This window comes from Lynx rufus, unplaced genomic scaffold (assembly GCF_022079265.1).
Source record: "Lynx rufus isolate CCGP_SWC_20201006 ecotype Redwood Valley unplaced genomic scaffold, mLynRuf1.p SCAF_3, whole genome shotgun sequence".
NCBI lineage: Eukaryota > Metazoa > Chordata > Mammalia > Carnivora > Felidae > Lynx > Lynx rufus.
The window spans coordinates 6,600,697-6,626,333 of record NW_025814845.1 but is presented as its reverse complement, the minus strand read 5'-3'; the positions used below and the strand labels follow the sequence as shown (position 1 = coordinate 6,626,333).

Here is a 25,637-nt window from a genome sequence, read left to right as displayed (position 1 = left end):
AGTTCTCCGTGTTTACAAGGTGACAGAATGCACGACAGGGAATGGAGCCCTGGGCCAGGCATTTTTTTTTAAGTGACGGAGCTGGGATCTGAGACCTACGTCTTAGGAGAGAACTCTAAATCTCATTTGGAGACAACAACAAAATTTTATTGCTCTTTGTTTCCTTCCCCCCTTAGGAGGATCAGCCAGTAATTATTAAAAGGAAAAGAGGAAGACCCCGTAAATACCCCGTGGAAACAGCGTTAAAAACAAGTAGGTATTTATTTTCATGTGTTCTCGGTTCACAGGAAAGACGTTTCCAGGGGGGCGTGGTTGGCTCAGTCGTTAGATTCTTGATCTCAGGGTTGTGAGTTTGAGGCCTGCATTGGGCATAAGCTTATGTAAAAAAAAAAAAAAAAAAAAAAAGGATATTTTCAAACTGATTTTCTAAGTGAGATTTTTTATTTTTGTATTTTTTAGAAGAAGATTGCAAAACAGATCCTGGTGTTGTCACTGTGAGTAATTGCAGCGCATGAGAAATCTGGGAGCATTTGCTCTGGACCTGGATAGTATATACTGCAGCATTCGTGTTCTTAACCACTTTACTTTTTTTTAATATTTGGAAAGCATTGAACGAGTTCCTCAAATAGAATCCTGAATAACCATTTAAATAACATTTCAGTTACCAGTAACTTTACGTAAACATACTGTTTTTCAGTCCTATCCCACCCTCACGTGTGAGTTTGGTTATATGGAAATTACGCAGGGACTTACCTTCTTGTCATCCTTGATTAAGATGTAGAAAATGGCTGTTGTATGTGATTTTTAGATAATGGCTTCTTTTATGGAAACCCTCACTGTGTCTCACCTGTTACTACTCCCTATGGAGTTCCTTTCGTGATAAAATGCACCCCGATATCAGTGCAGGAAAATCCTCAGCGATACTTTATCTTTTCTTTGTCTTTGGCCCTGACGTGTACCGTCCAACAAAATCATTGCGTCAAGGCTTCACTGCATGAGTTTCAAGGGCAGCATTATTAGAAGGACAAACACACGTCCAGTGTTCTAACAAAACCAAACGGAACTGGAGTCTCCACTCTGCCGCTTACTGCCAGAGCTGTGCACTAGGCTAGTGACGTGAGCCTCCAGAGACTCCCGTGTCTTTGGATGTAAAGAACCGTAACAGTACCTGCCGTGCTTCTCTCAGTAGAGTTATTAGAAGACAGCAGGACCGAGGAGCCACGTGTGAATGCACTTTACAACGTGTAAGATGGTTTGCCCGAGTTGGGGGATATTAACAGTGGGCCATGCCACGTCCCCTCCGGTGCTCCTCTCCCAGCATAGCAGCAGAGCGGCCGGGGACGAGGCTCGTGGCAGCCCCGGTCCTCCTGTGGAAAGACCATGCGTTCACAAGCACGGCGTCCATGTTCTCTTGGTAGACCTAGCCAACGGCAGGAGACAGGTTCCACAGATTCTGCCTACGTCGTAGCGATCTTGAACCTTCCTTACGTAATTGCTGACTTTCTTGGTGGTGACAACTAACTGCTGACTTCAGTTTTTTCTTTGTTTAAATTTAGGTAGAACAGTCTCCACCTGGCAGCAAACCAAAATTAACACAAGCAGGTATGCCTCGAGTGTTGCTCTGCACGGGATCTAGGGACAGAGCGGAGGTGGCCGCCTATGGGGGAAGGTTTCAGAGTTTCATTGTTTCTCAGTGAAGTGGGTTTCAACAGTTGCCCTGGTAGCCCTTGGGAGACTCTTGCTACTGGCCTCTCTTGTGACAGGAGCCCTTCTTGGCTTCAGGCTTCTTGAGGAAGCCTCCAGAGAGGAGGGTGAAGGCAACCAAAAGTAAAATAGGGGCGACACTGCCGTGTCCCAACCATAATTTACTAGGTATGTTTAAGGGAGAGATGGGTCAGGCTGGGGACTGGGCACTCGTACCAGGAAGATAGGAATTGGTATTCAAAAGCCTGTTGTTCTCACACAGTTTTGAAAGTAGCCTGTGCAGTTCTAGAGGCAGAGTGCAAGAGATAAAATTGCTTCCGTTATTTTGGTCCTCGTTCCAAGGAGAAAAATACTCCAGAATGTTGACAATGATTGGCCCGGGGTGGTGGGATCATGGGAACATTCCGTGTTCTTTTCGTTACCTGCATTTTCCAGAATTTGTACAATGTGTATATATTACTTTCGTGGTTTAAAACTTTGTACTTAAAACCAACAAGACCCATTGGTGGGTTTTAAAGGATTGGCACAGGCAAAAAGATGAATGTGACCACGATTTGGGATCAAATAAACAGCTGGTTAGATCAGGAAAGTACATGTTCTCAGCAAGGTAAAGCAAATACATGATTTAAAAACTTCTCCGCATTTAACTGATCACATTTGATCTTGTGATCAAATTCCGGTTTTTCTTGTCTCTTGGAAAATTAAGGTTGGCTGATTATTATTATTATTTTTTTTTTTTTTTTTACAAAGGGGACTTCTTATGTTTGGTTTTTAACCAGTTTTTATTCATAATTTTATAATACTTTGAATCCATATAACAAGAAACCTTTATAACTTGAATCCCCTCGAAAGAGTCTAATCTGAGCTGCGTGATCAGTGGTTTGGCAGCGATTTTCTGAGTCTCGGTAACGATGGCCGGTTGAGGCAGGCTTCTCCACTGCCAGCCTTCTTGACGTGACTGTTCCATCTACATAACTTTAATAACTTCAAACAGCGCCTTAAACTAAACTTCAGATACACCGTCAGAAAGCTGTAACATCTACAGGAAGCATGTATGTAAAGACCAGGCACACACAACCTAAAATTGGCCTCTAATATGTGCTTTTCTCATTGCTCCGATATAACTGTTTACAGTCAGAGCATTCCAGCTAGCATGCACTTGTGATGTGACTCCGAACAAATTACTCACATCAAGTTACTTGGGCCTCGTTTTTCCTAACTGTAAAATGGGGATTATAACAGAGAGGGAGCTACACTGAGGTCTCTGTGAGGTCTCTCGTCCTGATGCGCAGCTCCCGGTGTGTCCCGAGGTGTCCCAGATGTCCCTTTCCTCCTCCTTTTCTGGGTTCAGAGCATTCGAGCTGAAAGGGTGGGCTAAGCCAGGTCCTCAGCTTACAGGTGAAACACTGAGGCTTGGGGAATTTAAATAATTTTCCCAGATGGCGCAGGTGACCTCTGACGGGTCTGAAGCACAGATTTGGAGGTCTCGACTTGGATTCAGATGTACTTTCTGCTGGGTATTCTGACTCGAGCTCCGCTTGCCTGATACAAGATGGTGACAGCTGGGGTAACAGGGCATTAATCAGCACTGGTACATTCGGAGACAACAAGCCAGACTGTTGAAAATTGATTTTACACCAAGTATTAATGCAGAGATTTTCCTTTTCTTAAAGATGAGTCCAATAAAGAAACCACTACCCCACAAGAAAGAAGTACAAGCAATGTAAGTGTTAATTTTCTCATCAAGGTCCATCCTTTAGGAATAAACTTAGTAAATGTTCAGTTAACCACCCTTTTCACTTTATCGTTACTGCTTCTAGGATGATGGTGAAGAAAAAGCAGTAGCGAGCGTGCGTCGGAGAGGAAGAAAGCCCAAGCGCTCGCTCACTCTGTCAGACGACGCTGGTATGTTTCTGGCACGTTCTTAATTGCGGAGTCTTACCATTTCAAAATCACCTTTTTAAGAGTTTTTCTCTGGATGAGGGAAAATCCAGTGGGGCACAGCTAGTATTAATATTACATAAATATGTGTGAAATGGCTCTAATCCCATGTCAGAAATGGTACATCCCAGATGCTTTTCTGAGTACATGTGGATTTTTCGTGAATGCTGGCTGTGAACTGCCTAAGTAAACTATCGCAAATGTGTTTGAGATTAAGTTAAACAGTTCTGAGTTGCAAGTGCTGAAACAAAAGGAAATGGAAAACCGCTTCTTCTGCCTCCAAGTCCCTCATATCCTACGCTCTAAGCGCCATGACTCTCCTCTGGAAGTGTCTCGGGGAATTGTAGAATCCAGGTGTTACCCTTCTGTTTGAGCAGAATCTTCAGAGCCAGAAAGGAAACGCCAGAAATCAGTGTCTGAAGCCACCGAGGACAAGAAAGACCCGGAGTCTGAGGAGGACGAGGAAGAGGAGGAAGAGGATGAGCCCTCGGGAGCCACCACGAGGTCCACCACCAGATCCGAGGCTCAGAGGTAACGGGGGCAGAGAGCTTCCAAAGGCCTTCACCAGCTTCTCCCATCAGAAAGCAGCTTCGGGTTTCACGGGATTCTCTTTTCATTGACCCCCTCGTGCCGCGGTGTAAGCTGTGTCCTTTCCTTGTATCTTGAGCAGAGAGCACGTGCTCTCAGCCCTCGCACCCTGCAGTTCTCGGAGAAACCCACCTTCCACCCTCACATTCGAGTCTTTGCCAGGGTCCCAAAGCCCGTTTGGTGGAACCCGTTCGGTCCCGGTACAGCTCCTTACTGAGCGTCACTCGGTGTCTCGGATTCCGTGCTGGGCCCGTGGGGGAAGGGAGGCGCGCACACAGGCCCCGCCTGCGGCCGGCTCAGCTCCAGCGAGAGAGGAGGCAGGCACACCCGTCACTGGTGAGGCGCGTGCAGCCGGTGGCCCGGACCAGGTTGACCGTGGGAAATTGCCCGCACGCGACCATTTTTTCCTCACATAAGTTACTTCACGTTTCCCAGAGTTCATTCTCCCAGGCCCTGGGTCAGCCAGAAGCCTCTGGAAGACAGAGTGCCGTGGGCAAATGAGTTTTGGGAGTGCCAGTGAATTCTTTGTCCTTCAGGAGTCCCAGTGCACATGAGAATATCAAGGGCTTGGCGCGGTCCTAGAGGAAAGAAACCTGTTGAACTTTGTCTGAACAGACATTATTCGCCAGTTATACCCCCACCCGCACCTGTTAGTAGCAGTCAGTGTTCTTTTCCCCAGGGCACATTTTGAGACCTGTTGCATCTCTTTATGGTTTATTAACCTACTAAAGCGAGACTATTTTCCATGTTTAAGGTGATTCACAAGCCGCTAATTGTGGCATCATCTTCTGTCCTTCCATTACCCAAGATTCAGCAAAAAGTTCAGGAACATTTATTTCAAGAGTATCACTTGATTATATCTATCACCGTCGTGTAGCAGTAATAGTGACGTGTGTTTACGTGAAAACTTAAAATCAACCTATTTCTTTTAGTTTTTTGGTTTTTTTTTAATGCTTATTTTTTTTTTGAGGTAGAGAGAGAGCAAGCAGGGAAGGGGCAGAGGGAGAGAGAGAGAGAGAGAGAATCAGTGCAGAGCCCAGCACAGGGCTGGAACCCACGAACCGTGAGATCGTGACCCGAGCCCGAATCAAGAGTCGGACGCTCCACCGCCTGAACCAGCCAGGTGCTCCGAAATCACCGTTTCTGATCACTCCATACTTAACTCATCAGCAGCCACTGGCGCCACAGTTTGGTTTCTCCAAGAATCAGATTTCAGAGCCACAAGACTTCAGGAGCTCGCATGGTGAAGAGAGGTGGCGGGTGGCCTCGTACTTGGTTTTTAGCTGGAGCAGCTCAGATAAGCAGAAGAGCCAGAGTCCGGTCCCCTGTGCGTGGGAGAGGGCGGGAAGTGGAGCGCAGTCCCCTGCATCGGGCTCAGAACCACTGCAGGGCCACCGCCTCCGCCGGGACAGTTGGGCCCGCCTCACGGCCAGTCTGCGGGCCTTCTTGTGGTCTCTGAGTGAGCGTCTGCAGGTAGCGGTCAGGTGTTTCGAATTCATTCTTTGAAAACAAACCTGACTCGACTTCGGATTCCGTGATCGCCTAGGTTGTCGGCGCTCTCCTTAACGTGCCTTCAGGGCTTCTGACTTACAAAGGGATTCTCTTGTCTTAGTTTCGATTCCTCGGCATCCGTTGATTGGTTCCAGGGCTCTGGCTCTGGTTAATTCCAGATGCTGGGTGTTGGCCGGGGTCTCCGTGGGTCAGTGCTGCTAACCTGTTGCGCCCGCAGCTCCTCTCGGAAGGCCTTCCCTCGGCGGGGTCCTCGGGGGCGGGGAAGCCACCCCTGCTTGGCATTCTATTCCTTGTGTGCAGTAGGAGCTGGCCTCCCAGAGGCGTCTGCCCTTGTTCTGGATCTGCTCCGGGGGCTTCTCTCCAGCGTTTCCCTAAACGCTTGTGGGCAACTTCTAGGTGTCCTCTTACTTTGAACCCCCTCATCATCCATGTGTTCCCCAGAGTTTCTGTGTCACTCCGGAGCACTTGCTCTGCACACGTGTCCTGCACAACGTGTGGGCTAAGGAACCCGGGAGAGGATCGCCCCGCCTTATCTCGTAGGGACGCGCTGCAGCCAGCGTGCGCCCGGCTCTCCATTCTCCACTGGAGCCGCACAGCAGCTCACACGAGCTTTCTCTCCCGGGCTTCCTGGCAAGCCAGCTCTCCGGTCCCCTGTCACCTGTGCAGACCGTTACTCGGCCCAGTCCCAGGGCCTCATCCGTTGGCCTTGTGACTTGTACTTCTGTGACTCTGGGCCCTTACTCTCCCGCGGGGAGCACTGTGGGGATTGCTGTCTTGTCAGCCAGTGTATTTGTTATTATCACAGATTCCTCTTCCTCTAAATCATGGAAAAACCTCCCACACAATCAAAGCAAATCCAGACCCGTGCGGGCAGTTCGTGGTAGACGACATCAGGTCCACTTTTTACCATCGGTCCGGAAAACCAACCATTTTCTGCTTTTAGTCCCCATTCTCTGACTCACCCACGAGGAGCCTTGTCCTTTCGGGACAGGCCCCGGGACTGGAGTGCTGAGGGTACCACTGCCCGGTGTTTCTGTAATCTGTTTCAGAAAGCATCCTAGCAAGCCATCGGCACCTGCAGCATCCAAACATGGCAGCCCAGAGACAGTTTCTTCTAGAAATCGCCAAAAATTAGCAAAAGAGAAGTTATCTGCCAGCGAGAAAGTTAGTAACTCTCCCCCATTAGGAAGGTAAGTCCCTGCTTACACTCCAAGTCTTTTTTAATGCCCTGAGCCTATTTTTGGTACGATAATGTTTTCTTCCCAAGTTCCTTTAAGATCTGTCTTTTGGGATCATTGGTTTCCCAAACGGAAACCTCCTCCAAAAGGAATTGGAGTGGCTGTGGAAGGAATGTCGGCCCTCCTACATGGACTTGCCCTTGACCCTTGTGCGCCTTCCCTGCCGGCTCCCGTCCACCAGGGCCGAGGGCGAGGCGTGTTTCTTCCCAGGTGGCCACGGGTCTCAGTGCTTGGCTAACCCAGCACAGCACGGTCGGGCAGCTCGTAGCCCAGAACCATTTGTGTTTTAGCCGGAGCGTTGGCGAGGCGATGGGGTAACGAGCAAAACGGCCGCTTCTGGCTCAGCCCCCACCGTCCACAGCCCCCTTCGTCCTGCCGCTTCCCACAGGCTGCGCCGAGGCCTCCTTTTTGGCCTTGGCTTGTGCTGGGTCTCCAGCGCCCTTGCCACCAGCCCCCAGTAAGCCAGGCACTGCCATCCTGACTCTCCCTCCTCAGGAGCACCCCCCGCCCCCCCTGCTGCTTCGGCGTCTTTGCTGTCCTTCCTGCCGCACCTCTCGCCTGCTGTGCGGAGGATAGCAGTGGGTCCCCCTCCGGACTGTAAGCTTCTTCCTTGAGATGCGGGGCGTGTCTTACTTTCCGTACGTCATAGCACCGAAAGATAGAAGACTCTTCACGCTGTACAAAGGCTGTCGCGACCTGTCCTACGACAGTTTGCTCCTCACAGCATACGGGTGTGTATGATGTGTACATGCGCTGATATCCCCACGTCCTGGAAAGGGAAGCGGACTAAAGGGCCAGGCGCCTTTCACATAGATTCTCCATTTAATCCTCATTATGTGGAATGTAGTATTTACCCTTATTTCATCAGGGAGGGGATGAATCTCAGGAAAGGCTGGCCCGTATTTCCGAAAGCGGAACTGCAGACCAATCGTGGACACTCTCGCTAGGAAGAAGATTGCCAGATTGCCATTCTGCGGGGTGGGGGGGGCCGAGAGTCTGCGTTGCCAACAGCCCCAGGTGATGCTGGTGCCACTGGTCACAGACCGCATCCTGGGGGGCCCACCGAGCCCCCCCGGCCGGGAAGAAGCACCCTGACCGAGAGCTGCTGTTCCCCGCCACATGGCATGGGGCACAGGCCCGGCATACACCGGCTGCTCGGCAAATAGGTGTTCACTTAGTGGCCGGCGGCTTCCCCGACTCGGCTCGAGGTGGCCGTTCGCTCACGCGGGCCCGCCGGAACCGCGTCCTGTACAAGCGCAGCTGACTCCGTTTGCGTTCTGTCCCTGTGCCGTCAGAAGAACGATAGAGAAAACGCATTCTCCTGTCGGTGTGGCCCCACTGGTCCGCCCCTGCAGACTTGGCTTCCGCGGTGTTCTCCTTCCCGGGTAGCACACGGACAGGCGCGGACACGTGCCTTCGTACCCGGTACTGGACCCAGCAGCCGCCCTGGAGAAGCAGCCTAGGATGCGGACGCGTGGACGTGATTTTCAACTTTCCTTGGCCCCAACCGCGCCAAAACGGTTTTGCAGCATCACCTGTGTTCACATTCTGCCACTATCACTGAAACGAGATTTTCGTGAACGAAATTTAATAGAAGCAATGCTGGTGGCATTTCCTGTTGAGGTCTGTTCACGTGTCGTTCTAGAACGATGACTGTATCCTCTAGTTGGAAGAGAGCAGCTCGCTCTGTGATGACGACGGCTTCCTGGAAGGAGTTGCTTTTGAACTGGGGCCTAAAAACGCGCACATTTGCTAGACGGGAGGTGTGGGTGATTCTCCAAGAATTCACATGTCAAAGCACGAAAACGTAAAGGAATGTCGTGTTTGGGAACGGCAGGACTTCGCCAGGACCGTAGCCCAGGGTGGTGTAGAAGTCAAGGGCTAACTGTAAAGGACTTTTGAATTCTCGGGATGACTTTATCTTGAAAGCATCAGATAGTCAACAGGGACATCCATATAATACTAAACAGGACAGTGACACGATTCGTTGGGGTTTCCAACAGATCATTGTCACGGCAGACAGGAGAGCGAAGAGATTGGCCAGAATGCTCTTAGGAAATTCCAGTGCCTTTTTTTTTTTAAAAAAAAACGTTTATTCATTTTTGAGAGAGAGAGACAGAGCATGAGCAGGTGAGGGGCGGAGAAAGAGGGAGACACAGAATCTAAAGCAGACTCCAGGCTCCGAGTTGTCAGCTCAGAGCCTGATGGGGGGCTCGAACCCATGAACCGTGATGTGAGCCAAAGTTGGACACTTAACTGACTGAGCCACCCATGTGCGCCTCCCCCACCCGCCCCGAACTCCCCCTCTGGTGCCTTTTCTACCATTGCCAGCCCTTCTCTGTAAACTGGCCCGTGAAACACGATCAGGCCCTCGCCCAGACGTAGCGGACAGCCCTGCTGGGGTCCCGCTGGCCGTCTCAACTCGGGGCAGTGCGTGGAGGACTGGCTGTTGGTTACTTTGTAGACAGAAGAACTAGGACCCAGAGAAGAAGGTGCTTGGACCCAGGCGGGCACCCGGAGCGTGAGGGAGCTGGAAGCAGATTACAGGCCTCCGAGCTGCCCTCGTGCCGTTTGTATGAGGCGGTCAGCGGATGACCAGTCAGCACTGCTCCCCCCTAGAGCCGCCTCGTCCTGCGGAAACGTGACCCGGGCTTTCTCCTCCTGGCTCTAAAGTCCAAAACCTCCCCTTGTTTAAAGAACTCCCAAGTTACTGAAGCCGTTCCCTTCAGCTCTCATCACTGCCTTGACTTTTCTTTCCTGCAGATCGAAGGCCCAGCTCTCCCCTCCTAGCAAGCGCAAGAGGGAGGCCAGCCCCCCCGGAGCCCGAACTAGAGGCCAGCAGAGGGTGGAAGAAGCCCCTTCGAAGAAGGCCAAGCGGTGATCCTGGCCGCCGCCGCCCCTGGCTTGTGGAGGACACCGTGGAGAGAGGAGGGACGAGCCGTGGGGCCATAAGCTTTTTTTTTTTTTTTTTTAAACCAGGGAAAGGACATGCATGTGCTCTGAGTTTCTAGGTGCAAGCTTTTTCTTGTTCTGTTTTAAACAGCTTTATAAACTACTGTTCATAGAAGATATTATGTACATTTATTTCAGATAAAGGAAAATAAGTTTACTTTGTATCTGAACTCAAAACAAAGTAGTTGTATATTTTAACATGTGAAATTGGGATTTCCCGATGGGACACGTCACTAATGCGAACCCTTCCAGCCCATCAGACACCAGGCTGCCTACTGGTAATCTGTGTACAGTATATAAACATGTAAAAATAGGTTGTATTTTACTCTATGTATGATGCTAATCAATGAACACTTTATTTATTTTACAGAGAAAACTTATCTGTGAACTTTACTATATATCTGTTTATTTTATTTTATTATTTTTTTTTTATAAAAAAAAGGGGGTGGGGTGGGTTTCAATGCTATGCAGTCATCAGTAGAGATGTTTTAGGACGCTGCCTGCCTTGTAACTATATGAATATGACCCGGCAGGAAATACAGAATCTTCTCGCATGTATCCCAGTAAAGTAGTTTAGCTCCAGAAAGGGTCTGCATTGCTTTTCTGTTCACAGCTGTGACTGTTTTTAAGAATGTACCTTGTTTTTAGATTATGCTCGCCTGTGTGGCTCTCCTTCCAGCCCCACTGGCGTGCGAGGTCCTACATCCCGTCACCTGCAGCAAAAACCTCTCTGTCGGTGTTCGTTCCTCCCCTCTGTGCTACTCCGAGGCTTCCACCCATTTTCTTTCCATATTGTCCTTTCTCGGTGACGAGAAATGCATTGAGATTAGGTCACTCCTGTCTATCGAGCTTCAGGATTTTATGTTGTTTTATACACAGTGATTTCAAGATAGAAACTGGCTTTATCGCCAGGTTCTTTTTTAAACATGTTTTAACTCCCATATGAACAAACTGTCCAACCTAAGTTTTTTCATAAGATTAAATTTTTCTTAAGATCAAATTTGTCTCTAGCAATGGATGTGATGAGTTGCCAAATAATTGAGATTATTTTAAAATGTTTTGTTCATATTGTTTTATAATTAAAATTTACATTCAGTGTGTGTGAATTTTTTTTTTGACTCTTAATGTAAGGTGGATATTTCTGTCATTTTACATGGTTTCTTACAAGATTTTATATATAAATTATAAGATGTTTCCAAAACTTGAGCGGTAAGATTTTTTTTTTTTCCGTATTTTAAATGTTCTTCCTGTGAAAAACACTTCTTCTCTTCAAATACTTAGTGTTGGAGATACTGTTCCATTTTCACTTTCAAATATGAGTCCGTGGTGGCCCCTCGGTAGAACTGAATGTTGGATCTGGAAGGGACCTTGGACACAAGAACAAGAAGAGTTACTCGTTTTCATTTAAGTGGATGAATTTAACCAAAGCTCAGAAATGGAAAGTGGCTTTTCTTAGTCAAAGGAAGAAGCCAGAGTTGGTTCCAAGGCCCCAAAGTCCTGGAGCCACAGTCTCTGCACCGTGGGGTTTAGACTGGATTACCAGAAACACCTCAAACTGTATTCTCAGTGCGAAACCTGCGTATGCGGTTGGGTCACAGCTGTTCTGGGCATGGCCTGACAGCAACAGAGTCGTCGGACCAGGAGGAAATGCTGCCTCTTTATAAAGTTGGAGCTAAATATCGGCACTGGGAAATGCAGTTTTCTGGTGGGAACTCAGGCCATTGTGGCTTCCAGTTGTTCTAAAAGCCAGGTAGGGAGGGGACACCATCCCATGGGGCACCGGAACTACAGGGGAGCAGTTCTCGGTCATCACGATGATTCAGTCCTGCTGGCGTTTAGTAGAAGGGAGGAGGTCAGAACGCTGAACGTTCTGCAGGGGACGAGACCGCCCTCGCCTCCACAGAAACGTCTGTGCCAAATGCCTGTAGCTTCCCCTGGTGTCCGCCCAGCTACCACTGTCCCCACCACTCTCTGCCCCTCTGCGAGCAACATGAACACCAGCACATCGCAGAGCTGAGACAGGGCTGGAATAAGCCAGCAAGACTTCCCGAAGGGGCAGAAAAATCCCCTGGTGGAAAGTGATGTGGCTAATTCCTCTTGAGCTAAAGCTGGTCGTGCACGACCACAGTCCTTCCCTGCCAACTTGAGGCCTCTGCACGTTATGCCCCCACCCCCACCACCACCACCTAGGCTGTGTAAAGACTACAACCTACGAACGATGTCCTGCCCTAAGCACCCCAATTAGGAATGGCCATCTAGTGTTCCTCTTCCCGGCGAGATCTCAAAGTGGGTTGGTGGCAAAGTTGGGACTCAACTCTCCTAACCCCCAGGTCGGGGTTCTCCGTGCCAGGCCCCGTGGGAGGGGGCCACTGATGGAATTCAACAGCAGGCCCACCGACCTCAGGACCATCCTGTAGTGGAGCCCAGACATCGAGCGACTGGTCAACCTACTAACCGATTTGAGGCTGGCGGTTGACGATTCGAACTCAAATGCCGAAAGGTTTGCTTGCTTTCTGTGATTTTCGTGTCTTGTATTCATCCTATGTGCAAGATCACTTTACATTTCCCCGAATTACTGCTTAGCCATCATTATGATGAAGTCAAGAATAAGGCGTTCTTCACCATCCACGGACACCTCCTTGAGGCGAAGGAAATCGAGGGCCTGTCTTCCCATCGAAGCCACCATGCTGGGGAATATGTATCTGAGAAGCTCCTGCACCAGGCCTGGCACCAGGAATTCGAGTCTGAACCCAGGTGTTGAAGGGTGACATCAGTGAAACAGCTGTGCTGCACAGAGATTGCTGTCCAGGCACAGGACCCGGAAGGGGGAAGAGAGAAGCCAGATGAAGGACTAACTCCTGACAGACCAGAGGAAGAGGTCATTATTTGCTTTCTTTTAAGTATAAGGCGAGTTTTAAGCAAGGTTAGAACTTAGAGAAGAGAGCATTCTAGAAGCTGACGAGCAGGGAGAACTGGAGGCCATGATGGGTGCCATCTTTACCACCAGGTCAACTTTCCAGAAAGTTCCTGGAGGCGATAACTGTTTCAATAGCTCCACATCACACAAAGCACTAGTTCCAGGAGAGGCTTCCTCACCCTGCGGCCCTTCTGGAAAGTTCACTGGATGTATCAGCAGTGCACATAAATTTCCAAGAAATCAGGTTAGTTTAACCCGGAAGTTACTAAACCTAAAACCCCTGTTTCCGCACCCCAACGCACACACATACACCTGCACACCCAGAAACGTAATTCAACATCCACGGAAACTGATGAGGTTCAAAACTGAAAACTCCACTCGGTTCTTAGCCCTGTGAAGGATATCGGCCCCCCTGTTCTATGGCAAGGAGAGGCGACACTCAGGTTGTATCACTGACTTCTAAGGACACACACACTACGTGTTGCTGGGACTGGAACCGAGATGCCGTGAGCCTCGTCAGCGTCCACAAGTGTGGCCGTGACAGTGTCTGCTGTGGCAGGAGCCAGGTGACCCGCGGACACACGTAGGCTGGAGCGTCCTCGCTCCCTCTTAGTTGTATGCTTGACCTTTTTAAACAAATGATATAAAACCTGAATTTTGTTAAATAGTAGCATTTTTGTTCTAAAAGTAATGTCTTGGTTGTGGAAAAAATTAAAAACGAAACCAAGCAGGGGCACCTGGGTGGCTCAGTTAAGTCTCCAACTCTTAATTTCAGCTAAGGTCATGATCTCATGGTTTGTGGCATCGATCCCCTCAAACGAAGCCTGCTTGGGATTCTCTCCCTCTTTCTCTGCCCCTCTCCACTTGCACTTTCTCTCTCTCTCTCTCTCTCTCTCTCCCCCACGCCTCTCAAAAAATAAATAAACATTTTAAAAAACAGGAGGCAAAGATGGAAAAAAAAAAACCAAACCACTCGTAAGCCCACAAGTCAGATATGTTATTACTTTGATACACAATTCCTCCAGACTTTTCTTTTTACGTACATATAAAACTCATATGCCATATTTCATGAAATCTAAGATGCTATTGACTATAAAATGCATCATCATTACTTTATATACTAAGAAAGAAAAAACTGAGAGTATGACACTCATCATAGTCTCACCAGAGGCATGAATCCATCATATCCACTTGTTGCTTTGAAATGAAAGGGATTGATGATTTCCTCCCACCGCTAGCTGTGTGCCTGGGAATCCACCACATAATCCTTTGAAAAATAGCTCAGGAACAAGATGGAACAGCCTCACTTGCTCTGGGATATCTTCCTTTCTTGTCTCACACGGAACTTGGTGGTTACTTTGCAAGAAAAGATGAAATCACAGGTATTTTTCCTCCAACACAGTATCTGCCTCCCTGATACGTCAGGTATTTCTTGCTGCCAGGTTCCTGGGACTTTCTGAATACACACTACCTCTGTTTTATTGCCAAATCATGATTGCAATCTTTGAAAAGACACTTTAAATGATGTTTCAAATCAAAGCACACAGAATCCATGATGCACATCATTCACAGCAGTATCAGTAGTTAGAAACGAGAACACATGACGATAACTATAGCCTAACTGCCACTTGATCAGTAGCAATTTTAAGATACTTTCTGGGGTGCCAGCGTGACTCAACAGGTTAAGCAGCTGACTCTTGATTTCGGCTCAGGTCACGATCTCACAGTTTGGGAGATGGAGCCTCGAGTCGGGCTCCGCACTGACAGTGTGGAGCCTGCTTGGGATTCTCTTTCTTTCTCTCACTCTGTCTCTCTCTCTCAAAATAAATAAATACACTTGAAAAAAAAAGATACTTTCTAATTCCAGAGGTGTTAAAACACGGGAGGCAAAAGTGTGCCTTTGAATTAATGAAATAGGTAGATAGATTTTTTACGAAAATGAGATTTTACGTATCTACATTTTTATACTCTTAAAATATTACGTATTTATGGAATATTTCTTACAATCAAAAGAATAGAGAGCTTTTATATATACATATATAAAATATATGTACATACATATGATATATACAAGTATATAATAAGATAATATACATAGTATGTAAGTATGGATATATGTATATACATATGCTCTAAGATTATATATATAATGTATATGTGTGTATATACATATATATGATGTATGTACCTATGCTATAAAGAATTTTTTTAATTTGTTTAATGTTTATTTATTTTTGAGAGAGAGAGAAAGCCCAGGTGGGAAGGAGGAGAGAGAGGGGGACAGAGGATCCAAAGTGGGCTCCATGCTGACAGCAATGAGCCCAATGTGGGTCTCGAACTCACAAACTGCGAGACCATGACCTGAGCCAAAGTCAGACACTCAACCGACTAAGCCACCCAGGCGCCCCATGAATGGGTTTGTTTATGTATTTATGTATGTATGTATGTATTTTCGAACGAGAGAGTGTGCGCGCAAGTGAAGGAGGGGCAGAGAGAGGGAGAGAGAGAATCTTAAGCAGACTCCATTGACAGAATTGTTCTTTAAAATCTCATTTACTCACCCTTCAGCTTGAGACACAGAATCATAAATACCAACACCTCCTGGAAGTTCCCAGCATGCCCACAAGGTTACCATGACCATTATAAATACAAGTTTATCATTTTACTACATGCGCATACGACCCTAAACAACATTGCAAGTTGTGAACATTTTTACACTTTACATAAAGAGAATATTTTTTTTTTAATGTTTATTTATTTTTGAGAGGGAGAGAGAGACAGCGTGTCAGCGGGGGAGAGCCAGAGAGAGGGGGAGACACGAATCCGAAGCAGGCTCCAGGCTCCAAGCTGTCAGCACAGAGCCCGACGCGGGGCTCGAACCCACAGACCGCGAGATCATGACCCGAACTGAGGTCGGCCGCTCAACCGACTAAGCCACCCAGGCGCCCCTCACACCGTGTTTTAAAAGTCATCTCCAGTAACGGGTGTGGCTCCAGTTGGCTCATTTTCACCACCGTGTAGGATTCCAGTGAAAGACTTGACCACAATGTACTAAAGCCATTTAGTTGCCTGTTACTGGTCTTTGTGTCATTCCTGGGTTAAACAATGCTTCCATGAGCATTCTATGAATATTTTGTGGGCAGACCTTCCCAAAGTTACTCATATCTGTGTACGCATAGAAAATTACATTTACCGCAGGGGCAGAATTCTGAAGTAAGAAGGACGAGGCTGGTTGCTGCCTGGGGAGACCATCAGCCTGTGAACCAGAGGACCAGCTCAGACCGACAACTTTGACGGCCAGATGAGCGTACCCCCATTTTCCACTTCAAGACATGCCCAGCTTTCGGCCCCAGGGGCACAGCCGCTAACCTCTAAGGTAAGCATGTTTTCAGCTTTGCGAGGTAAGGTCCAAGTGTTTCCCAAACAGGTTTACCACCTGTCCTCCTGTTGTACGCTTCCCTCTCTTGACCTTTTAGTTGAGGACTTCGTGATTTTTGCCTATTTGGTGGAGGTAAAATATCTCACCGGGGTTTTTATTTGCACTGGTTTCCAGAAGGTGGAAGGAGTATCTTTCCATGGGTTTATTTTCCGTCTCATTTCCTCTTCTGAGAAATGCCTGTTCATGCCTTTTGTCCATCTTCTCATTCGGTTCTTTGTGTTTCGCTTATGGATTTGTGAGAGTTCTTCATATATTTTTATATAAAGATACAAACATAGGATGCCTGGGTGGCTCAGTCAGTTAAGCATCCGACTTCAGCTCAGGTCATGATCTCACGGTTCATGAGTTCAAGCCCCACGTCGGACTCTGTGCTGACTGCTCAGAGCCTGGCGCCTGCTTCGGATTCTGTGTCTCCCTCTTGCTCTCTCTGTCTCTGTCTCTCTCTCTCTGCCCTTCCTCTGCTCGTGTTCTGTCTCTCTCTCTCAAAAATAAGTGAACATTAAAAAAATTTTTTAAGATGTAAATATATAGTTCTAGTACTGGAGGCAATAATCTTTGTGTATATGTGTCACAAATATCACACTCTCAAACACACACACACACACACAAACACACGTGCACATATTGTGTAGATTATCTTTTCATTTCTTTGCACTACTTTTGGTGAACGGTTTTTAATTTTAATGTCACTGAATATAAGTTTCATTTTGTAGCTAGCTATTGTCTTGAGATTCGAGATCAAATAGCTATTCTTCTACAAGTTTTATGTTTTGCGTCTCACATTGGGGGTGTGGAGAGGAAAGCAAGGGCTGTGTTCGTGTGAGATCCAGGCAAGCCAAGTACCCAAAGAAATCTGGCCAAGTTCTCCCAGTCTAAAGCCAGAAGGTATCTTGCTGAAAACAGCTCTCTACCAATCAGTCTTTTGAGTTCCACTTCTCCAGTGTGGACTGGCAGCCCTCACATCCTGGGGTCCTCTAACCACTGCCCTGGGGATGCCCTTCACCGCTCTCGTCCCTCGGATCCCCTAAGACCTGTATCACACACCTTCATCATATTTTGACAAAGCCCCGGTAACATTCTGAGAAATTTCTTCTGTAAGAACACAAAGGACCAACTGTCAGGTCAGACTCATCATAAATGGGAGCTCTCGCCCAGCGTCAAGGGTTGTAACAACGTCAAGCACACGCATAGCTGCTGGGCACAACTCAAGCATGGAGATCTGGGCCAGGACACGCACATACCCATGTTGGCATATAAGGTCTCTAAAAACTACCTGTAGCTCCATCGCTTACACAGAAGGAAGACGTTTCAGTCATGGCACATCCCTCCCCAGATGGCGACACAGCCTGTGTGACATTTTCCAAGGAGCTATGCCCATAAATCACAAATTCCAAGGGGTGGGGTCGTTTGCTGTGTTGTTGCTACAAGCGATCCTGGAGGGCCCAGGTACATCCCGCTAAAAGCATTCTGTGAGTATCAAGTCTCTAGCAAAAGCCATCACTTGTTTGCCTGGAAATTTCTAGCTCCAGGTCACCTAATCCCTTTCTCAGGGCATCTCTCAGTATCGGATTAAAGGCCTGATGGTAATCATATTCTTCGTATTACATTATAGCAAATCATTTTATTTTTTGATTTTATTTATAAATTTAAGTTAGTTAACATACCGTGAAATATTGGTCTCAGGAGTAGAATTCAGTGGTTCATCACTGACATATAACACCCTGTGCTCATCCCAAGTGCCCTTCGAATGCCCATCCCCCATCCAGCTCATTCCCCACCCACCCCCACCCCCATTAACCCTCAGTTTGTTCTCTGTATTGAAGAGGCTCTTACGGTTTGCCTCCCTCTGTTTTTACCTTATTGTTTCCTTCTATTCATCTGTGTTCACCTGTTTTGTTTCTGAAATTCCACATGAGTGAAATCATACTATATTTATCTCTTTCTGCCTTATTTCGCTTAGCATAATACACTCTAGTTCCATCGACATTGTTGCAAATGGCAAGATTCCATTCTTTTTGATCGCCAAGTAATATTTCGTTGTGTATATAGACCACATCTTCTTTTTTTTTTTTTTCTTTTTTAGAGAGAGAATCCCAAGTAGGCTCTACGCTATCAGCATGAGACAAACTCATGAACTGTGAGATCATGACCTGAGTCGAAATCAAGAGTTAGACACTTAGGGGCGCCTGGGTGGCGCAGTCGGTTAAGCGTCCGACATCAGCCAGGTCACGATCTCGCGGTCCGTGAGTTCGAGCCCCGCGTCGGGCTCTGGGCTGATGGCTCGGAGCCTGGAGCCTGTTTCCGATTCTGTGTCTCCCTCTCTCTCTGCCCCTCCCCCGTTCATGCTCTGTCTCTCTCTGTCCCAAAAATAAATAAAAAACGTTGAAAAAAAATTAAAAAAAAAAAAAAAGAGTTAGACACTTAGCCGACTGAGCCACCAGGGGTGGGGGGGAGGGAGGGGGGTCCCGATACCACATCAGTCGATGGACATTTGGGCTCTTTCCATAATTTGGCAACTGTCCATAGCGCTGCTATAAACATTGGGGTGCATGTGCCTCTTTGAGTCAGCATTTTGGTATCCTTTGGATAAATACCCAGTAGTGCAATTGCTGGGTCCCCGGGTAGTTCTATTTTTAATTTTTTGAGGAACCTCCATACTGTTTTCCAGAGTGGCTGCACCAGTTTGCATTCCCACCAGCAGTATAGAAAATCATTTTAGACCTGTTTCATCACGGTCCAGTCGGATATGAGAACCCACATCAGTTATTGTAATAAATCATTTAATATAGGGAACTGGCTTTGACTAACAAGCTCAAGAGGGAATCACACAGACGTAACACAGAGTAACTTCAGAAAGCAACCATCACCCCAGCGTGGCTTGGGGGAACGCAAAGACAAGACTGAGTGTGGCAGGAGACGGAGGGGAAGCCCTGCAGAGCTCAGGGACTCAGACTCAGCAGCAAGGCTGTCTGGGTGGTGCTGGCATGCCCGACACAGGACAGGGGGGCTCGTTCCAGGAGACTGAGGAAAAATCGGACACTGAAGCCAACGGTGACCCATCAGCTGCCACCGCTGTGGCGAAGAAACGTTGCAAGGGTAGAGGGAGCCAACAGGAAGCAGCAAATCCCTTCCCCGGCTTCAGCCTCAGTCTCTTTTTAGTGCCTCCAGCTGACAGACGGTGGAGAGCCAGCCGCCCAGGGAGAAACCAGGGCTGCAGACGGCCGGTCCCGATGCCACGAAGCAGCATCGAGAGGCGTGGCTCCGGGATGAAGAAACAGTAGCTTAGTAATTGGCACACGCCACACTCCTGACGACTCACCCCCCACACCCTGCTCTGCACCCAGGAACAACGGGCGGCTTGTACATTTCCCTCGTTCTCCAGCAAGCTCAGCAATGCACTTGACGTCTGCTTGCACTTGACGTCTGCAATCCCGGTATGTAATTCAACTAGCATCTGGGCGTTTCGTTGCAGTAGGGCCTTGCTAAATTCCTTCTGTGCCATGGTTCCTAAAGCGGAAACTCCAAATACATTTTTCAAAGCCTCTGCAGAAGTCTGTGTCCTCATTGACTCAGTTTATATCTCCTGACGGATCAGCCTCTCCGCTCACTTTTAATAAATGTGTTTCCTATGACCACTCGCGGAATCCATGCAATGCTTTTTTTTGTCATCTTTTCAAAATGAGTTTATCATCAAAACTCAGAGTTGTTTTTATTTGCGGAAACCAATTTGTCAGTCTTCCGCAAGCCTTACTTGAAATAGTCAACAGTTTTTCAACCGAAAAGAAGTATTCAACAAGACCTGCCTTTTCCTATTTTTGGCTCACGCGTCCCTGTTTGCCCTCAGACACCGTTGTTCATTTCACCCCCGTCATTGTGGGGGCCCTCTGGTCCTTTAAAAAATTCTTTCCCCAGTAAACACGATTGGCGTTTAAAAGGATACACTTAGCTGTTTCGGGTTCTTGAAATTAAAAAAAAGCAAATCTAACCTTTAAGTGAAATCCATGTCTCAATAAATGTGTCCCCCCTCCAATCCCCGGAACCCTACTTCCTTCCGGCCTGAATCTAGACTGACTGCAGAGTCGTAGCTTAGACAGAAGATACCACTGCATTGCCTTTGTGTACTTCACTAAGAATCCTTTCTGACCTACAAGAAGCACGTGTCTCCAGCCCAGGTCACCTGCACTTGTGCAGGGATTTCTCCAAAGCCTCCTCGAGCTTATTCCTTTGACAGTTCCCAGGACAGCTCAGGCCCATCTGTTCATCTGACATTCCATGAAGTCCACGTGCTACCACGACATCCTGTTTTTGCCCTTCCTGTTCCTCGCCACACTTACTCAGACAGAATGACAGTTCGCTGTAATTCTTTGACATAAATCTCCCCAGTGAGCTTTCTCCCCCACCCTACACCCCTTTCTCTGAAAGCACAGCCTTCTGGCCCTTTCCCTTTCAAAGCCCGGTCCAAAATATCTCATAATGGAAATAAACATCTCCAAGTTGGGCCTCAGAAGATGATTTAACAACAACAAAAGAAACTGAAATATGTTATTTGTGTTAAAAAGCTAGGGGAAGAGCTGTGTAACTGAGGATGATGGAGAACTAACCCGTTTACAGAGCAGGCATCCCAATGCAGTGGCCATGCTCTGGATGACCTTGAATAAACCACTTGGCTCCTCTGAGTCTCAGGTTCCTCATCTGTAACTAGAAATTCTGATTCCTGTCCCACCAGTCTCATTGTGCTGTATGAGGATCAAATGAGACCATACACTCAATAAATATTTGCCAAGGGCCTATGATGTGCCAGACCCCCCCCGCCCCCCCCCCCCCCGCCTCCAGGCACTGGGGATGCGACAGGGAGTCATTTAAAACACTGTGTTTAGGTCACTGAAGGTAAGGGAACTATCCAGACTTCATCAAGATAAAAAGCTTCCGCACAGTAAAACAATCAACAAAACGAAAAGGCAGCCTATGGGATGGGAGAAGATATTCCCAAATGACACATCCGATAAAGGGTTAGTATCCAAAATCTATAAAGAACTTATCTAACTCAACACCCAAAACACAAACAACCCAGTAAAGAAATGGGCAGAAGACATGAATATATATATATATATATACACATATATATATATAAACACACACACACGTATATATGAATATTACTCAGCCATCAAAGAGAATGAAATTTTGCCATTTGCAATGACATGGATAGAGCTAGAATGTATTATGCTAAGCAAAATAAGCCAGAGAAAGGTAAATTCCACATGATTTCACTCATATGTGGAATTTAAGAAACAAACAGATGAACATACGGAAAGTGGGGGGAAAGAAGAGGGAAACAAATCACAAGACTCTTAACTATAGAGAACAAACCCAGATTTGATGGAGGGACATTGGGTGGAGGATGGTCTAGATGGGTGATGGGCATTCAGGAGGGCACTTGTTGGGATGAGCACTGGGTGTTGTATGGAAGTGATGAATCACTGAATTCTCCTCCTAAACGCAATATTGCATTGTATGACAACTAACTAAAATTTAAATTTAAAAAAAAAGGAAAGGAAAGAAAAACAAACAAACAAACAAACAAACAAACATTGTGTTTATGAGATTCATCCCCGTGGCTGCCTGTGGCTGTAGACTGGTGATTTTCATTGCTGCATAGAATCCTATTCTGGGATTACATCATACGTGATTTATCCATGATATTCTGAATGGGCATTTGAGTGGTTTCCAGGTTTTTGGAAACTAGAACACGAGGCTATGGACATTCTGGTACATGTCTTTGGAGAACGTACCTGCACATTTCTGTTGGGTCAACTCCCTTTCAGTCTTTTTCATTAGGTCAGAGAGAGAGGCTCAGGTTGACGCCTGTACGTTGTATTGTCTCTCCAGCACACGACGAGCCGCTCCTGTAAGAGAGCCAACCTCAGGCCCCCAGTCTTCGGCATCCCATTCTACCCAGCTAGTTTACTAATGCTGTTTTATTGGCATTCCATGGTTTTTCAGATTATACTTGGCAAGAGGTTCCCAGTGCCCCATTTATTTACATACTTATATCCAAATACATGCTCTTTCTACAAAGGTTCTTTTGAAAATAAATCTTTTTCAAGTTTATTTTTTTAAATTTTTTTAAATGTTTATTTATTTTTGAGAGAGAGACAGAGCATGAGTGGGGGAGGGGCAGAGAGAGAGGGAGACACAGAACCCGAAGCAGGCTCCAGGCTGTGAGCTGTCAGCACAGAGCCCGGTACGGGGCTCGAACTCACGAACTGTGAGATCATGACCTGAGCTGAAGTCAGACGCTTGCTGACTGAGCCACCCAGGCGCCCCGTTTCAAGTTTAAAAAGTAGTCATTTGGGGCGCCTGGGTGGCGCAGTCGGTTAAGCGTCCGACTTCAGCCAGGTCACGATCTCGCGGTCCGTGAGTTCGAGCCCCGCGTCGGGCTCTGGGCTGACGGCTCAGAGCCTGGAGCCTGTTTCCGATTCTGTGTCTCTCTGCCCCTCCCCCGTTCATGCTCTGTCTCTCTCTGTCCCAAAAATAAATAAACGTTGAAAAAAAAAATTAAAAAAAAAAAAAAGTAGTCATTTAGGGGCACCTGGGTGGCTCAGTCGGTTAATCATCTGACTCTTGACTTGGGTTCACGTCATGATCTCACGGTTTGTGAGTTTGAGTCCCCTGATAGGCTCTGCACCTGTAGCATGGAGCCTGCTTGGGATTCTTTCTCCCTCTCTTTGCCCCTCCCCAGCTCTCTCTCTTAAAATAAATGAATAAACCAAAAAAAAGAGTTTTTAAAAGTAGTCATTTAAATAAATCTATTAAGCAACTAATGATGACAGGTGGCTACAGATGGTAAAAAAAAAATGTGAAAAGGTATCAAATACTGTAATGTAGGAAACGCTATTCTAAAAAAGCCACACTTTCGAATGAAATATCTTTGTTAATCATCGCTGGGTGGCAGTTTGCCCAGATGAGTTGCTCTAATTAAAGACAAAGTGCTTAGGGGCGCCTGGGTGGCGCAGTCGGTTAAGCGTCCGACTTCAGCCAGGTCACGATCTCGCGGTCCGTGAGTTCGAGCCCCGCGTCGGGCTCTGGGCTGATGGCTCAGAGCCTGGAGCCTGTTTCCGATTCTGTGTCTCCCTCTCTCTCTGCCCCTCCCCCGTTCATGCTCTGTCTCTCTCTGTCCCAAAAATAAATAAACGTGGAAAAAAAAAATTAAAGACAAAGTGCTCAGGTCAGGTGTCCCAGCAAATCATTCCAAAGTACTGGGTTTCCTCGTTTCCAGGAGGGAAAGGTCACAACACGTACGGGTGGGAGGGGAGCAGAAGGACTCCGAACTAAAGCAATACGTGAGCTGAGCTTGGCAGGTGGAGGACAGTATCTTTGAAAAAAAAAAAAAAAAAGTACATTTTCCTGCTTCCGTGTTCTTTGCCAACTTTGTGGGTCAGTGGGATCTCCACCATAGGGAATAGGGCAGACGGCGGGTAGGTGGAAGAAACAGGAGCCAAGGTTGGAGGGTTTCGTGGGAACATCACGGCAGACATAAGAAATAAGAAATATTGGGGGAAATAAGGCCGGAGAGCACCCTCAGTGATCAACGCCTCCACCGGACGCCGTCACCCTTGACCTCGGTGTCACTGACAACTTGAGTACCTGTGAAGTCTTGACTAATTTCCCCAATCTGTGACTACGGCTCTTTCCAACTCATATCCCTGATACGCATGCTCCAGCACGCATCTTACTCTTCCAGAACTTCTAAGCCGTCGATCTTAAATCTATCCATCACCTTCCTCGTGTCGTCATTTTGCCCTGATCCAGCTTCGACTCCTTGGCTCCGAGCCTGAAATCCCCAGCTGTCTTGTTCTCTGTTCACGGCCCCGCAACACCCGAACCTCGGGAAGCCCAACTGTTTACCAGTCTACCTGTTTGGTTTTTTTTCTTTTCATTCTTTGGCTTTTGGGTTTGTTTTGTTTTGTTTTGTTTTACCCAGAGCCGGGGAATGTAGCTGGACAGAAGGACACATCCGTGCTAACCGGTCACACTTTCGGTGTAGGCATGTGAGTCCCAAAGACTCCCTCAATCCTGCCCAGCTGTTCTACCTTACCCTGGAATCTTCCTTCCCCGTTGTCCAAAATGACTATTTCTCACCTTCTCTCCCCTGCTCACACTCAGTCTCTCTCTCTCTCAAAAATAAATAAACATTAAAAAAAATAATGAAAAAAACAAAACAAAACCAACCACTTCAATGATGGGCAAAGGAGGAGACCGGACCCATCTCCAAAGAAGATACTCAGATGGCTAATAAGCATATGAAAACAAGCTCAATGTCCCTAATCACTGGGGAAATGAGAATCAAAACCACAGTGAAATGCCACCTCTTGCCCATTAGCATGGCTACTAGCAAAAACAACACAACACAACAAGAAACAAGTGTTGCCAACAATGTGGAGAAACTGGAACCGTGGCCACTGTGGATGGGAATGTGAAATGGTGCGGCCCTTATGGAAAACAGCATTGGGATTCCTCAAAAAATTAAACACAAGTTACCATATGATCCAGTTACCATATGATCTTTTGGGTGTATACCCAAAAGAACTGAAACCAGGGTCTTGAAGAGACGTTTGTAAGCCCATGTTTATATCAGCAGTATTCACAATGGTGCCAATGTATAGAAGCAACCCAAGTGTCCACTGAGGGATGAATGAATTGTTTAATATGGGGTATATATGCACACAATGGGGTATTATTCAGTCTTAACAAAGAAAAGAAATTCTGACATATGCTACAACATGGATGAAACATGAGGCCATTATGCTAATGAAATAAGCCAGTGAAATATGCTAGTGAAATAAGCCAGTCGCCAAAGGACAAATAGTGAAGGATTCCGTTTACAGGAAGAAATGAATGCAGTCAAATGCGTAGAGACAGAAAGTAGAATGGAGGCTACCGAGGAATGGGAGCTAATTTCACGAGTACAGTTCAACGAGCTTCAGTTCTGCAAGAAGAATGCATTCTGCAGATGGATGGGGGTCATGGTCCCACAGCAACGTAAATGTACGGAAATGCCACTGAGCTGCAAACGTCAAAATGGTTAAGGTGGTAAATTGTATGTTATAATCATTTCACCATGACTTTTTAAAAGAAATCAGTAAAAGGAACATACTCCTGTGGTACTTGGCTGGTTCAGTCAGTGGAGCAGGTGACTCTAGATCTTGGGGTCGTAAGTTCGAGCCCCACATTGGATGTAGAGGTTACTTCAAAATAAAACCCATTAAAAAACATACTACCAGAACAGATGCCAAACCTGGCTTTCCCCTCCATCTCTTCTTCTATCTCTAGCACCGCCTAAGGG

At 47.0% G+C, this 25,637-nt stretch overlaps 1 protein-coding gene across 5 annotated transcripts in view; it reads left to right on the top strand.

Annotated features, from left to right (window-relative positions):
• Positions 1-11,035, top strand: part of BOD1L1 (biorientation of chromosomes in cell division 1 like 1) — a 54,370-nt gene extending 43,335 nt beyond the window's left edge. For 3 of the 5 annotated variants that reach the window (XM_047091608.1, XM_047091607.1, XM_047091610.1), the window contains 8 exons: positions 177-252; positions 460-494; positions 1,557-1,602; positions 3,378-3,427; positions 3,525-3,609; positions 4,023-4,176; positions 6,795-6,935; positions 9,747-11,035. In XM_047091608.1, coding sequence (XP_046947564.1) covers positions 177-252; positions 460-494; positions 1,557-1,602; positions 3,378-3,427; positions 3,525-3,609; positions 4,023-4,176; positions 6,795-6,935; positions 9,747-9,864 — 705 coding nt within the window. In that variant the 3' untranslated portion in view covers positions 9,865-11,035. The remainder of the gene's footprint in view (positions 1-176; positions 253-459; positions 495-1,556; positions 1,603-3,377; positions 3,428-3,524; positions 3,610-4,022; positions 4,177-6,794; positions 6,936-9,746) is intronic. The other 2 variants (XM_047091611.1, XM_047091609.1) reach the window with 1 other exon arrangement.
• The last annotated feature ends 14,602 nt before the right edge of the window (positions 11,036-25,637 follow it).